This window comes from Xyrauchen texanus, chromosome 16 (assembly GCF_025860055.1).
Source record: "Xyrauchen texanus isolate HMW12.3.18 chromosome 16, RBS_HiC_50CHRs, whole genome shotgun sequence".
Taxonomy (NCBI): Eukaryota; Metazoa; Chordata; class Actinopteri; order Cypriniformes; family Catostomidae; genus Xyrauchen; species Xyrauchen texanus.
The window spans coordinates 38,336,221-38,353,220 of NC_068291.1; the positions used below are offsets into that span (position 1 = coordinate 38,336,221).

Below are 17,000 nucleotides of genomic sequence, written 5' to 3' on the forward strand. Positions count from 1 at the left end.
ACTCTACATATTAAGCTGCTATACAAGAATTATAATATTAAATATAACATTATGTTGTGTTCCGGTCATTTTGACTCCGACAACTTTTCTTTTAAGCTCAGTTCAATTAATCCTTTTATCAATAGAATATACTTTGGTAACACTTTACAATAAGGTTCCATTGGTTAACATTAGTTAATGCATTAGGTATCATGAACTAACAATGAACAATATATTTTTTACATCATTTATTAATCTTTGTTAATGCAAGTTAATAAAAACACTATTGTTCATTGTTAGTTCATAGTGCATTAACTTAAAAAAAATTGAAACTTTAGATTACAACATGTATTTCTATAGGTTGAAATAATTTTTTTAAAATAAATGCTTAACAAGTATTGTTCATTGTTAGATCATGTTAACTAATGTCATTAATGTTAACAAATGGAACCTTATTGTAAAATATTACCTATACATATTTTTTAAATATGTTCAAAAAAAGTACAAAACCATAATCACTAAAATAAGTTGATAAAAAAAATATAATGCAATGTCTTGTGATAACAAATGCAATACGAGAGATTTATAAACAATCTTAGTGGGCTGGTCATTTTTGACCTGGACCACAAAATATGTTAGCACAAAATAAACACAGCACAAGGGTTTTAAAATAAATTAAATACAAATAAATCACACGCTTTGAGGGAGTAATTTTTATCATATGAAAACCTAAATAAATGAATTCAGTTACCAAGATCGGAGTTGCCCAAATCCACTTCCAATTCTCTGAATGGAAATGCATCTGAGCCCTTACTTGACTGGATGCAGCGAGAGAGAGTGAGAGAGAGCGAGAGAGAGAGAGATCAGAAATGTGACAGAGAAAAACATCACACAAATAATCAAATTTGAGGAGTTTACAGAGTATAATTACAGAAATCTATGTGTGCCCTGAAGTGCAGGCTAATCAGTTTATTTTTCCATCTGATGCCTGCTGATATCGCGGCCCTAACAGTGATTTTATTAGCGAGGCACGGTGCAGCGGCTGGCTGCCATAGCCCCATCATTATTGCCAATGTCTCTGCGTGGTGCGAGCAGATGAGAGGGGAGATAGCTGAGGCTAATGCACTGTTGCCTGGGGCTCCAAGACACTGATCTGGGCCTGGGCTCCAGCGTCACAGCCTCTCCTATTAATCTCCGCTGAAACCAAATTGGAAGGCTCGTGAAATGCAGCCGCGAGTACGGCCGGCCGGATTTATCGCCCTGTGTCCTGTTCCTGCACCCCAGGGGGAAAGTGATGTGCGTGCTGGCGTTGCAAATGCAACATTTATTTAACATTCACGATGCACAAGTCAGTGCTAATGCTATCACAGAGAGGCACACGCACAATGGGGCACACGTACGCGGCAGTCCTGATTAGTATGAATGAGTGAAGGTGGGCTGGCCATCTGCCTCCATGCATGTCTTTTCTTTTTAAGCAGTAAGCTGATTTTGAGGTTCTAGGGAAAGTGGAGATTTTTACCACTGCTTTCAAATGCTGTGGCTATTAATGCCGGGTTCACACATCCTCCTTGAACAGCGTGTTTTCATTTTGGCACCCATATTAACAAATGACACACTGCAAGCGTGAGTCGTGAGGTGACATGTCCCAGAAGTGGCAGTGAGCCTATTTTTGCCATGCGGCTCACGCTGAGCTCAGCGACTGGGGTGCAGTACAACACTAAAATAATCAGGAGATTATTGAAAAGACACAAAAGCATATCAAAATTATTCAAACTGAACCTATACAATTAATATGTCTGCATGCAAGTAAACAGAATAAAATAACTAAATAAAGGAAGAATTAATAAACTGCCGGACCTTTTGCCATTCTGTATATAGATGTACAATATAGACACAAAATTAACCAATCACGACCAAGTGTGCTGATAAAGATGACGTGCACGTGACTGCCCGCTGTTGTCCTTGAAGCAACAATAACCTCAGCTTATTATGACCTCATTAAAGAAAAAAGATTTGGCGTAGGACCCCATAGAAAACTTTATTTTCGCAGAAGACGCACGCGGCCAATGTGAGTAGCCAACGCCACTGCCCTGCTCACGGAGACTGTGTGAACCTGGCATAATTCTTAAAATCACATTTAGATTTGCAGAAAGAGTCATGGTCAGAATGGATGTGAAGAGTGTTTATCTCCCAACATGCTTCAGTGGGTTTTATTTACTCACCCTGATGTTGTTCCAAACCAATATTCCACCTATTTCTTCTGTGGAACACAAAAATATGGTATCAGTCATCCTGCTAGAAATCTCCTTTTCAATCTATTATATCTTATTCCATCTATCCATCCATCCGAAATGGATCACAAGTAGTTTCGTGATGTGTCTCTGCTAGAATAAACGCACCTGAACCTCTTTGTGAGAAGCCTGTAGCGCATCCTAAACACCTCGTAGCATTCTGCCCCACATTCCCCATCACCATGCACCCCCAAGAAGCTTGTAGTTTACAAATCTATCCCAAGCATGAGGGGGCCACACAACAACAGATCTGTTTTACACACTCTCCACCTCACTCATTCACACTCGTCTTTGTTTGATTGACAGGAAAGTTCAGGATGAAACTGTTGGGAGTCAACGGGTCAAAACTGGAGAGAAGGAGTGGCTCTGTGATTGATTGACATATTAATAACATCATTGGTCATTGGGGTGAACTGTGGCGGAAAAAACTGACACGGACAGAAGTAGGTAGTGATGGGCGATATACCCAATTTTCTTTTCAATATTATATTAAGTACTATCCAGGCCAATAAAATGGGCCATTATCCATTTAACATTAAATATTGAAGCCATAATTTTTAACCTCTAAAGGGATATTTGACCCCAAAAAGAAAATTCTGACTTTCTTCTGTGGAAAACAAAAGATGATGTTAGCCTCAGTCACTGTCATTGTATGAAAAAAAAGATTAATAAAAGTGACTAATGACAAAGGCCATCCGCCACTAACATTCTGCCAAACATCATCTTTTGTGTTCCACAGAAGTCTGTGTTTGGAACAACATGAGGGTGAGTAAATGATGACAGCTTTTCATTTTTGGGTGAACTATCCTTTTAACATGCCTAAACTGCAAAGTATCAGAATATTTTTTGTTTATCATTTATTAAAATACAGCACAAGATTAATACAAAAAATTTACAATTAATATAAACTTAAGGGATAATGTTTATCGCACAATAAACTCCGACAAGGTGATCAGGACCCAGACGTGAAGCGGAGTGGTCTTGTATCACTCTGAAGGGGTTTATTGCGCAATAACAACTGGCTGACTTTAAATTTTCCCGCTTATTACATGAATACTTCCCAAAAAATAAATACATGGAAATAAATTATTGATTTGCATTGAAATTATGTAATTTGAGAAGAAAGAAATGGCTGAACTGCTAAAATCCACCTCTGGCTTACTTCAGAGTTCTTTTGGTATTTATTTGGTGAAAATGACCATCTCACTCATTATTCAGCCTATTATAAGACTACTTGCCAACTAAACAAACAGATGGACATGAAACATTGATTTGCATTGAAATTGTGTAATTATGTGAGAAGAAATAAATCGCTGGAAACCTAAAATTCCACCTCCAGGTTGTTCGGTTGTTAATTTTTTAATTAATGAACGTCTGACTGCTTAGTATGTGACTTATTACAAGACTACTTGAAAAGCAGGGTTGGGAGGATTACTTTTGAAATGTATTCCACTATAGATTACAGAATACATGCTGTAAAATATAATTTGTAACGTATTTCGTTAGATTACTCAAGGTCAGTAACGTTATTTTAAATACTTCTAATTACTTCTTCAGTACTGGTAGATTTTTTTCATTTGTTTTGACTATAAAAACTCTTGTCAGTACAGTAAGACAAAATACACATGTTAAAAATACATTCTCAGAAAAAAACTAAATATCTTATGCAGTGTTGTTTCTAAAACAAGATCAGTCAAATTTATCTAGTTTAAAGGATTTTTTTTATTGTTACAGTGAAACGATTCAAAAATGATCAATAATGCGATTTTTACCCTAATATCAATGGTTGTACTAGAATGTGAATTTCCTTGATAGAAAATATGATCATGCCTGGTAACATGTGCATGTAAAATGATTAGAAAAAACATATTAGCTTAGCATAAAGCTGACAATTTACACAAGGTTTATTTCTATTTCTTCTGCTCCAAACTTACTTCTCTGTCTGCTCACATGAATGTAACACATCATAAGAAAGTGTTTCACCGCGGTTCAAATGCACTTTGGATCAAATCCTTTATATGTATAAATGTTTTCCATCTGAAAGGACTAAATAATACATTAAATAAATGACAATAAAATGCATAGTAATCAACTATGTATCAAAATACTTTTTGAGTGTAACTGTATTCTAATTACCAATGATTTAAATTGCATCTGTAGTGAAATACAGTTACTTATATTCTGTATTTTAAATACATAATCCCGTTACATGTATTCCGTTGCTCCCCAACCCTGTTGACAAGTAAATAAACAGATTTGATAAACATTGATTTGAATTACAATAATTTTATTAGCGTACTTTTTTTGAGATCGCAGAGTGCTACGTGAAGCAGGAGAGATGCATGCAGACTCTGGATGTGTGGTTTGATATGTGGAGCTGCAGTTGTTACAGAGCAATAACAGTCTGCTACATGGTGTCATTGACCCAATTTGGAATGTCCAAGTCCTCGTGGTGGCGTAGTGACTCCGGGTGGCGGAGGTCAAATCTCAGCTGCCTTCGCGTCTGAGACCGTCAATCTGCACATCTTATCACGTGGCTTGTTGAGCGCATTACAACGGAGATATAGCGCATGTAGAGGCCCACGCCATCCACCGCGGCATCTACGCACGACTCACCATGTGCCCCACCGAGAGCAAACCACATTATAGCGATCACGAGGAGGTTAACCCATGTGACTCTACCCTCCCTAGCAACTGGGACAATTTGGCTGCTTAGGAGACCTGGCTGGAGTCACACTTGAGTTTTTTGTAAAGTGTTTTTAAGCTTTAAAGTGAGTCACTTTAAATTGCCATTGTATGGAAATCAGTAGTTTAAAATATATCCTTTTGTATTCATCAGAAGAAAATCATTGGGGTTTACAATGACATGAGGGCAAGTACTGTAATCAACATTTTTATGTTAGGATCCCTAGTGATGGGTGTCGCTCGACTGGCTAACAGAGTAACGATACAACTCTGAGAGAAAGCCATAAAAATTACTAACAAAACTTTGAAAAATAAAGAGATAAACAGAGACAGAGAAAGAAAAATGGGGAAGTAATTAAGACTGACACCACCCCCTTTCCACTTTTCTTCTTTGATGGGGCAATTAGAAAATAGTGCAACCCTTCTATCCCCCTTCATACACAACAGTAAGCCACATTGTTACTGGGACACAATAGGGCCCATTGTGGGAGCTGGCAGTGTGTGGCAGCACTGCCCGTTAGGCGTTTGGCTGTAGTTGCGTAGTGTGTGTGTAGGCTGCTCAAGCATGGGGACAAAAGGGGAAGCGCTGGCCTGCTGCTTCCATCAGCTCGTTTGCCTTTGGAAAATCCAGTGTCAGAAGGTAGAAGGCTATGACCCAAAGCTCTACCACCCTCTCCACTATCACGCCATGCCATATGCTGACCCCAGCAGCCCGGCACTTATCACTGCCAATCAGCAGCCAGCGGGCCTGCCCCCGCTGTCACGCCAGAGTTGGCAGAGTCCCACACACCACTGGACTGGCACGGCCAATGGAGAAGCCGCTTAGCATCTTTCCCCCTCCTCTAGTGCTGCATCCCCAAGCCTTGCAATCGACCATTGACAGATGGAAGATGGCCGTGACTCTTAGAGTTAGGCTTTTTCCTTATTCTGTCCTAGAGTCCAAGCCAACAACACCCAATCTCTCCCAAAGCAACTCACACCCATGAGCCAGACAGATCAGTTAATGAGGACTTCTCCCAGTGTAGGGGTATACAAGCTTGAAGGATGAGAATAGGTCCACTCTATTACCAGTTATAAGAAGGCTACCAGCTATAGCGAAGAGCGATCTGGCAGTCTTGGGTCAAGAGAGGACAACTAGCTCATTTTATCACTCAGTCCCAACATGGTGCCCTTAGAGACTGAGGCTGGTTGGAAGGCCCAAAGCTCGGGCTCTTTTTCACACATGGCCCTTGGATTACTCATTTGCTATCTGCAGTTTAACCCTGTTGTTCTATTTGCCCAGCATTCATAACACTGGCCACGCCAGCTACCTGCTATCTGTGCCATTATTTCCATCCCTCCTACAGACATTAAGACCAAAGAGGCCCCTTTCTCTGTATTCCAGGCTCTAATTTCACAGTCATGCAGAATGAGGGATCTGTGCGTTGGAGGCAGATGGATGCAGCCCCAGGCCAAGAGAAGGAACTGGAACTTTGAGTCAGGCACAAAAACAGGGTTGGGGTATGTTGGCTTCGAGATCGAGAGAAAAAGCGAGAGGAGAGAAAGAGTGAGAAACAGATGAAAAGAAAAAGCTAATGAGTGAAGAAAAATGGTCAATGTTTGCGTTTACAAAAGCACATGCATCTCCTGTGGTTCCTCTTTTTATATGCGTTTTAAAAAGGTAGAAAAGGACATTCATGCGATGAAGCTTGACAAAAGGCAGAATAAAGACTCGGTGTCCAAAAAACAAAAACAAAAAAAATCTAGATCACTTACTTTACAATGCGTGTTGTGTGTCTCTACTGTGCTAAAGAGGGACCTCAGGTTTTCACATGTCGGTTGATTGCTACATTTGTTGAGGGTGCATCATTTGAACATTTTAAATTAGGACTTCTTTTGGAAGAAAAGCACTTCATGTGTATCCATGCAAAATGTCTCTGTTTTGCTAAAATAAAGGCGATGAACATGGCTCTGCATGCAATGTACTCTGGGAGGAAGAAAATAAGCTTGATTACAACCTACTAGGCACAGTGGAGGCCTGGAAAACCAATGTATTCAATGTATTCAGGTGTAACTACCTCCACTTCTTTCCAATTACAAAAATTAAAACAAAAACTGATTGATAAAATGCAGTTATCTTAATTTTTTGCCCCATGACCAAAGCAGGGGGAAATTATTTCTCCGACATTCATGTTTCACATTGTTCAAGTTGCCACAGAACAATGGTATTTTCTTATTATAGGAACAATCCGGGTTTATGACTTTCTTACATGAAACACAAAAGTCGAAGTTATACCGAATTTTCATATAGTTTTTTTCTCTCTCCATTCAATTAAAGTCAATGTTAAGCTCCAAATATGCACCATAAAAATCACCAGCAGACAAGCAATATGCATTTTTACTGCTTAAAATACTGGTCCACTTACATAACATTTGAGATATTCAATAAGTAAACAGCTGATTTTGATTAAATAAGTAACTTTCTGCATTAAAAAAAATGCAGAAAGTTTTGAATTTGCATATCCATTCACCAGTGGCGGCTGCTGGTCTTTCAAAGAGGGGAAGCTCATTTTCGGCCTACATTATAAACTTATTTAAAAGTAAATTCTGCCCTATGAATGAACGAACGAACGAACGAACGCTCTAAAACAAAATATATTATACTTGGTAAAACTGAAACAAGGAATGTGGTGTATAATTGTGTGAAATGTATTATGCAAATTGACTAGCAATTTCGCCAAACAAATATAAAGAAATAGGTTGCAGCAGTTTGTCTTTCGACTACACTTGAGAAATCTGCGATGGGACTAAGCGCGAAATAGCTTCAGTGACTTCTTATAGTACAGATTCGCTGTCAATCAAAAGGAGATGCAGTCTTTCGACAGATCCTCCAATCATCACGCGAAGCCCGAGTCCGGGCCAGCCCACTCCTCATTCACCCCCAGAGACGCTGAGCGTCCGTGGGCGGGACATAATCGCAGCATTTATCCAATGACCGTCTATTTTCGAGCACTGAAAAAAACTGTTCAGAGCAGCCCCATTGAAGTCAATGGACGCTCGGCTTCAACAGGGAAATGCACTGACGCTACGGGAATGTATGAGAAGTAAATCGAGTCAGCCGACCTGCTATATGTAATATAGCTGATTCTGAACGAACTCGTCTTCGAGATGAACGTGTTCTAACGCATTTTTAGTCAATAAATTGTTTACACAATAGTACATATTTGACCATTATTTTTTTGACATTATAGGGGAAGCTGAGCTTCCCTTGCAGTCTTAAAGAAATCCCCACTGCCATTCACATACTACAGGTATGCACTGCACTGGTGGCGAGACAGGGTCCAGTTTGTCCTGTTAGATACAATTTCTAAGATCATGATTAGATCATATTTGGGCTAATTGCGGTTGTGCTCTGGAAATTAAAACCCATAAACATTACGTGAACATGGCAACATTTTTGCAAAACGAAATGACGTGCTTCATCACACTTTTGATTCAGTTTCCTCGTGAAATATCCAGGAGGCTCTAAAAGCGAGTGAAATGGTGCCGTAATTAGACAAGTTTTTAAGGTAAATATTAAAAGGAGGTTTTAATGAGTAAAATGTAACTCCCTAACCTAAAACTTGAACCTAAACCTAACCAATTGTGTTCTAAATGCAAATGAGAGATTAAGTAAACAGACATCCTTACCATTTACATTTTTTGAGTTGTGAAAAGTTCAAATCTACTGAAGGGTTTGATTATAGATCCCCACACCGTTCTAAAAAGGGGGGAGGGAAGGGGTGAATATTCAATTCCATATTTCTCTTAAAAGTTATATCTAATCGTTTATCATCCTCATTTATTCTTATTATATTAATCGGTGTCCTATTTTCCTTTTATATTAAGTTGCAAGTAACATGCATGTAATCTGATGGGTGACTGAAGGTCTGATGCCAGGAATGCAATGACAGTGATTATGTAACTTTGCCATAGTCAAAAACCTCAAGGATTTTAATTGCTCTCCTTGGTACCTTCTTGATGGAGAGAAAAAGGAGCAGGTATAACTGATAGCTAACCCATGACATCTGCACATAAGTTCTGTAAAACCAATGATGGGAACTTGATTAATGTTATGGCTAATTAATTATTGTTTGCACAAAGGTAGAAACAGACCATATTTGTAAAGTGCTAAAATGTTTGAAGTGACCAATCAGAATCTTAGAAAGTGTTGTACTGTGACACCTCTAACTCAATTTGCATATGACAATAATTGCGTGTGATTGTTTTTGCTGCTTCTCCTTCTGTACTACTGGATCCCACTGTTCCTAGACATCTAAAGAATCTTCAATAATCCTTTGGAAACGGGTGTTTAAAATGCACTTTTTTGGGGGCATTATCAACTCAATTTAAGCAAAGCACCCATTGAAAGCATTCTTCCCATACTTTTCTTGGGTGCCAAAAAATCCCTGAAGTGCCGACAATGAGTGTTTGTTTTTAAATGGTATCTTCATCTACTGTATATTCCAAGTCTTTCAGTTTTTGTCTTCATGAAAGAAAGGCATAGAGGTCTGGAATAAAATGAGGGTGAGTAAATGATGACAGAGCTTTAATTTTTATGCTAACTAACCCTTTACTCATGGCTTGCTCCTTGTGGGGATTAAACCAGCAACCTTCCGGTTACAAGCTCTGCACTTTAACCACTGCACCACACTTTACCATCAGTAATTGCTTCAGTGATATGAGGATTTTAAAGGGACAATTAGGTTACGTCACTCTCTTTCTCTGTGCAATGACTGCATGTGGCGATGCCATCAACAGGAAAGCAGGAGATACTGTGACTTCCTTCCTCGCATCCCTGGGGTCCTTTCTGTCTCACAGCCCGCTTCATTTCAGGAGAGCAGCTTGTCTGGCACATAGATCTTCTAATCACTGCTAGCCTGCCATCCATCCCTCACAGTCATCAATTATTCGCACAGGACAGAGAGTAAAGAGGGTGCGAGAGCGCTTAAAGAGAAAAAAAGAGGGAGAGATAGTTTCAAAATAAAGGTAATCAAACTGAAAGAAAAACAGACAGCGAGAGAGAGAGAAGAGAAAGACATAGAGAGAGATAGAAAAGGTTTGAAGAGACATCCGTCGATAATGACAGATTACTGTAATTCAGGCTGTCAGGAGCATCGACCTGTGCGGCTCACGCCAATCAATAGCTCAGTCCACTATCGAGCTCCACGTAGGCACACAGATGGTTGAGATTGCTGCGAGCGAAAGACTCAAGCTGAGCCAAACAATCTCTCTTGCTTGGAGGACATGGCAGATGAGAATCACCCCCTCTCTCTCTTTTTCCCCTCGTCTGTGTCATTGTTTTCTGGAAGTATCATTTCTTTGATAAGAAAGGAGCACTTTTAACAAGAGGTTAAAGGCCACAGCTCAATTGGAAGCCAGAGAAGCTGAAATTGGACTTTAACATTTTTATTATGGACTACATATGACATGGGTCCCTCCTTTAATGCAAATCAGTTGGGATTTTTTTCACCCATTTTATCATTCACAAAGAAAATAAATCACAAGTCTGTTCACTTAAATAACATTTAAATTAAATAAGGAAAACTAACTCCAAAGTACAAGCAATAGTTGTACCAGTATTGATGTACTTTTTAAGTTATTCAGGTGAAATTAGCAATAAAGGTGATTATAAGTAGTGACATACATTTACATTTATGCATTTGGCAGACGCTTTTATCCAAAGTGACTTACAGTGCACTTATTACAGGGACAATCCCCCCAGAGCAACCTGGAGTTAAGTGCCTTGCTCAAGGACACAATGGTGGTGGCTGTGGGGATCGAACCAGCGATCTTCTAATTACCAGTTTACCAGTTATGTGGTTTAGACCACTACACCACCACTCCACTACATAATATGTTGTTCTTTGACATGATAATGACCGAAGATGCCGAAATAACCCAAACAATAAAACTGAGAACTATGGCAGAGATTGAAAGCGAGCAAAGAGAGAGAAAGAGAAACTGGCAAATTGTCAGAGAAGCATTTCAAAATCAAATGACTCTGCATGACGGTTAGCAGGCATTGAAGGGTGATCACCTGCCTGGCTGGGTGAGCAGAGAGCAGTGCTCAACATGTGAAGAGCTGAGAAATAAGACATCAATAATTATCGAGCGGCTCTACCTGCTCCTGTTCCCGCTCCGGGCCACAGCCAAGCCCGACCATTCAACAGACAATCTGTACATACATGAGCCAGGTTTGAGTGACAGGGAGAGCAGGTGGAAAATGAACCAAACTAATGGCTGATTAATCATTCTCACATACACATACATGCATGCCTGCACATTAAACAAAACATAGCCAAAAGGCAATCATTACAGAGTAGATTACTGAGACCAAAACATTTATCTGAATTTATTCCTACATGTTTCTTTAGTTATGATATTATTAGTGGTACTGATTTAATAAGTGTGCTTTGCTTCAGCTGATAGAGATCTTACATTGTAAAACTCTTCCTTTAAAATTACCCACTTAAAAGCACCACCGCTATAGACACGCATCACATCTTGTTGTTTTTTGGGCGTCTTACCAAGAGTGTTGTGTTTTTAAAGGGACACCACTAAAAACAATGTGTTCTGAACACTCACTCCACTGTGAACAAGCTTCTCTTATAGCACTAATGAGTGTGCAACCAACGACATGATTTTCCATGAAAAATGACCTGCATTTCGGGTTGTTTCCCACCAAAACTTATCATATGCCTTTGGAAGACTTGCAATATGGTCCTACATGGTATGCACTGCCATTTTACTGATGAGACGGCAAGCAATTATTCATTAAAACATCTCCTTTTGTGTTCAGCATAAGAAAGTCATACAGGTTTAAAACAACATAAGGGTTAGTACATTTAGACTCTTATTATTATTGGATGAACTATTCCTTTAAGACTGCATGTCAAGTTAAAAATATTTCCACTGAGTTCCATTCCACTGCCTTTCATCAAGTGTTTTTTTTTAACATAAGAATTAAAAGAAACGCATCCGATCAAGTCCGAGCCCTAATAATACAGGGCTTCCTTATGACCGATTAATCGACTAGTCATTCAGTTGGTTTTGAAAATATGCACAGTAGTGTACTGCAGTTTTGCACATCTCTACTTCTGTATGCTCCATACAAAATACCCATTCTACCACCTTAAACATGACAAAAGCAACCATCTACACTCATAAAAGTCTGGAAAAAGGATACAAATTTTGATAGAGAGGGATCAGGGATTTCAGTGCTCTGCTGGCGTTGATTGCCGTGGCTCGCACAACTGTGGGTAAGATCTTTCCATCCACTATTGCTCCATCAAACAATGGACCGAAGAATGGCACCTGTGGAATGTGAAATTGACATGACAGTTGAAACACTTAATTACCTACAAAGAACATAAATGCTGTGAATCACCAAGTATGAACAAAACAAACAATTCAACCTGCATTAAGCCCTATTTACACACAGAAGACAGAATTTCTGCCATGAAAAGTGTGCACGACAAAATGGTAAATTATGCATCTTTATTACCACCTTCAAACCATTTTTGAAAAATCATACTGCAATGATCCATTGTTTCACACAGAAATTTTAAACCCTTTCGGATGTCAATAAAAGTCATTCGGGTATCCAAACTTGAGAGAATAAGAAATTTCAACATTGGACTAGGAGTGAATAGTTTTGGTGTGAAAAGTTGCTTGCTACTATTTATTGTTGCATTGGACTTAGACACCATATAATCTACAGTAGTAGCCTCTAAATCAGGATAAAAAACCAGTAAACAAAGCATTTCTTTAAATAAAAGGAGTCATGGCAGTGGCAAATCTGCAGACGTATTTTGGTCTGCTCTTTGAAACCTAACATTAAGGCAAAAAAGATACAGTGAATAGTCCATGTGCATTGAAATGGGGCTTAAATGGACTTTCATAAAAGCCAGGCCTCTTGCTTTATCTCTCCATCTTTCTACATTTCCTCAGACTGCATGAAAGACATAGCCTCTTGTCTCGTCTCGGATTCACAGCGAATTCGATTCTGAGAATCCCATTCATTCAATTAGACATGACATAACTGAGCAGGATGTAAAGGCTGCTAGCGCCCAAAGACAGATATGCTTCTACTGTCTCTTGCACTAAATATTGAGCCGATTTACAGAAAAACAAATGGGTGTAACACAAATATTTTTGCTTCACTTAATACCAATTTGCACAGTAACTTAAATCATTCTCCCTTTCAAATTATGGACAATGGTTACAGGAAATTCAGATTATTTTGAACGAATATGTCTGTTCAGACAGTTTGCTTCAATAAACTGATTCAAAAATGGATTTACTAATTTATTTTAATGTGGCTTTAAATAATTTTTGGTAGTGAAAAAAACATTTACTTAGCTGATCCCGTTTATCAATCGGTTTTGAACAGTATAGATCAGGGGTCTTCAACCATTTTCAGGCCAAGGACCCCTTGATGGGTAGAGAGATGGAGCCAGGACCCCCGTTACATATTGTATAAAATTGAGTGTTGCGTTTTATGTCTACAAAAACGTGGATGTAGGCTGCCAAATTATTGTATGTATACTTCATAATGCTTACATTGCAAAGCCATTGAAATAATCATTAAATGCTGCCCTGCTGAAAATACCAGTTAAAACCAGCATAAGCTTGTTGGCTGGTTTTAGCTGGTCGTCCAACCTGGTCATAGCTGGTCAGAATGGCTTTAAAGGGGTTTTGAACCCTATTTTTAGCTGGTCAAACTGGTCTTAGCTGGTCAGGCTGATCTTAGCTAGTCAGGGTGGTCTTAGTTGGTCAGGCTGGTCTTGGCTGGTCAGGGTGGTCTTAGATAGTCTCCCAAACTGACCAGCTAAAAAGTGTTCAAACCCCCTCTGAAACCAGCTAACTGACCAGCCTTGCTAGGCTGGGTGACCAGCTAAAACCAGCTTAAATTCCTCTCTAAATCCCTGTGCCAAACCTCCAAAAATGAAAGAAAAAACAACAGACAGACCCTGTCCATGCCAAATAAAACAACTTTTATAGGTGACTAAAATGGAGTCTTCATCTCATGTGAGTGATCGGTTTCATACATACATTTTAAAATTACTGTTGATTTCATTGAGTAAAAATGTGCAAAGAGGAAAAATGAGCAGTGTACCTTTAATTATGTTGATTTGAGAGTCACCATCTTGTGTGTGTGTGGAAGGTCAAGGACCCTATATGCCAGTTTTATAATCTCAGCTGTAACTATTTATTTACACCAGGCAAGTACGTTATTGTTCTGAAAGCAGGCTGTCATCTGCTCAACCGCACAGCGCGACCAATGCAAAGCAGATGCATTTACTCACACGACCCTCCGCTGCAGCGCTGCTGAACCTGATGTGTGTCGCGCTTTGAGCGGCTTGTGATAAGCAGTGGTTGTGTGAAGGATTTGTCTGGGCTGTGTGCTTCTGCAGACTAGCGCTGTTTAGTCACACTTTAAGATTTGGCATTTGCGAAGGACTTCAACATATCGATAATTCATACTCCTCTCGTGTGCGAGTGAGTGACTATTACAAATGCCATCAATGGAGGATCAAACAATAATTGGCAGACCCCCAGCGGTACAACTGCGGACCCCCTGTTGAAGACCCTTGGTATAGAGTGTATCAAATGTTGTATTGTTACATATTCTAAAAAGTCACTCCATCCCAAAATTTTACTCTTGGAGTCAAGTGATTTAAAACATTATTTGCAAATCGGTTTAAATGAATAATAATAATACAAAATAAAATAATAATAATAAAAAAGGATTATAAATATAACTTACCAATTATAGACAGGAATGAGGTATAATTAAACACAGCTTTGTCCCACTCACCTCAGGCTTTTTGATGATCTGGATGCTGTACATGTGGTTTTTCATGGGGTAGATGATGATCAGCACATCTCCAAATTCAGTAGGAATGATGCCTCTCCGATAGTCCCGCGAGTGCTCTGACCACACTATGTGCACTTCATCATTCCCCAGGTGTCTTAACTATATGGAGAGAGGGAACATATGAGAAATATTGTGCTACTTTCCCTCTTCAACTCTGCGGACCAAAAGGGGGCGCTAAGTCGCAAAAAAAGTTTACATTTAAAATGTTCAAGTCTCCGAAAACAGAAGTCAGGCATTGACAACTGATTTTATTTATAAATAACAATCACTTCATTTATTTTACATAAAATAACAAAAGGCCTGAAAACATTTGCCTTGCACCATCAGCGCCACCTAGCATAGCCTAGCCACATGAGGTATAAATATTATTATGAATATATAATAGTTTTTCAAATAGCACATAAATAGACAAATTATATATAAAATGAAAGCTCTCATTCTCTGAAAAATGCTAATTGTAAGAAATCAAAAACAAGCATCTCTTTTATGCCCCGATCACTGCTACTGTAATCCCCAAATATCTAAAAACGTTATATCTGCTTTTACCTTAGATAGTATTCTCATGCTTTCTTGTGTGAATAATCCAATGTTACATATTAGAAGTCCACAAACAAAATATGCAGTTCAGTAGGAAAAGCATGCTTAACAAATAATATGAAATATTTGTAATTGACTATTGATGATAACATTTTATAAATCATCAGGGAGGATTTCAGCTTTCTAATGACATCTAGATTGAGCTTCTAATACACTCAGAGGCCACAATATTCGATAAAACAATGGGGTTTGTGCATGAACTGAAAATTAGACTGAATGTCTATGGACAAGCACATCTGTGAGGGCTACAATGCATTAGAGCACTACCTACATTTTAGATCTGCATTTTGCTACGGAAGGTGACAGAGAAAAATTCTAGTATTTGCTGCCAGCTATTGGAATAAAATAAAGACTTTTTGGAGGTAGATGGAGTGAACAGAACCAGAATTACATGCTTAATTAGGACAAAAAAATCTATTCATCATAAAATTGTAAACATATACAGTATTATTCATGAATAATTTGTCTTTTTTTAAATTGGGAGAAAAAATTAGACCAAGTTTTGGGAATTAGTCCCCAGTAGCCTATGTGTAAATGGTGAGCTTTTACATTTAAATTATTGCAAGAGTTGAAGAGCCTAAAAGTATACTTAATTAAGGGATAGTTCAACTAAAGGAACCTGAGGTTAAGTGTCTTACTCAAGGACATCATGTTAGCTTATAGATCACCCCTTTGTTGGGGTTCAAACCTGCAACCTTTTACTTACCAAACACGATCTAAAGCTACACAACCAGATTTTGATGGAAACATATGTGTGCATAAAATACAATTGCCATGCATTGTTTATCCTTCAAATGTGCAAAAACTTCAGCCTTGAGCATGTAGTTTTATTGAAATTCAGTACAATATCATATGTTATATTTTCTGACCATCATGGTCTCTGTATGACATGCAAGACATTGAATTTTGTCGTGAGTCGTGGTCCAGAGCTATCCACTACAGCGTTATTAACCTTGGACCATGACAGTCATGAGTAGGCCTGCTCTGTCTTTCTCTCCTCTCATCTATCTTTCCCCTATCACTTCATCTTCCCAGGTCTTGCTCAATCACTGACTCTGCCATGGACACAGCGACCCGTCAACTCTCCCAAGCGATACACACAACCTTTATGTAACCAATCACAAACTCTGTCCTTTTGTCTCTGCATTGGACATTGTTAATTTCTTTAACCACTGAGATCTATTCCGCAGCGCTGGGTGAAGCAATTTAAATCAGTGCTGATTAATAGAAAGGCTATTAAATAAGCCTTAAGTTTCGACATGAGATCGAAATTGACACTAAGCCCTAAATTAGAGCAGACAATTTTACTCAAAATTTACTCAGTAAACTAAATAATACTTATAATTGGCTTGTTATGATGTTAAAAAAATATGCAATGTTGTGAATGATACAGGAACAGCTGAATAAAAAATATTTTGACTATATTAAAAGATACAAAATACAGTTTCATGTCTGGTAAAGAATATTAATGGGCAGTATATTTTCTCAATTCACTTGCCACTGGCAGGTGCGACAAAAAGTTACCTGCATTTGTAACCTTGGGTGTA

At 38.7% G+C, this 17,000-nt stretch overlaps 1 protein-coding gene across 5 annotated transcripts in view; it reads right to left on the reverse strand.

The window, feature by feature from the left end:
- The window catches only part of ralgapa1 (Ral GTPase activating protein catalytic subunit alpha 1), a 101,330-nt gene that overhangs the window by 18,689 nt on the left and 65,641 nt on the right, over positions 1–17,000 (reverse strand). For all 5 annotated transcript variants that reach the window (XM_052145179.1, XM_052145181.1, XM_052145178.1 and 2 more), the window contains exons 37-38: positions 14,797–14,955; positions 12,163–12,290 (exon numbers count right to left, since the gene is read on the reverse strand). In XM_052145179.1, coding sequence (XP_052001139.1) covers positions 12,163–12,290; positions 14,797–14,955 — 287 coding nt within the window. The remainder of the gene's footprint in view (positions 1–12,162; positions 12,291–14,796; positions 14,956–17,000) is intronic.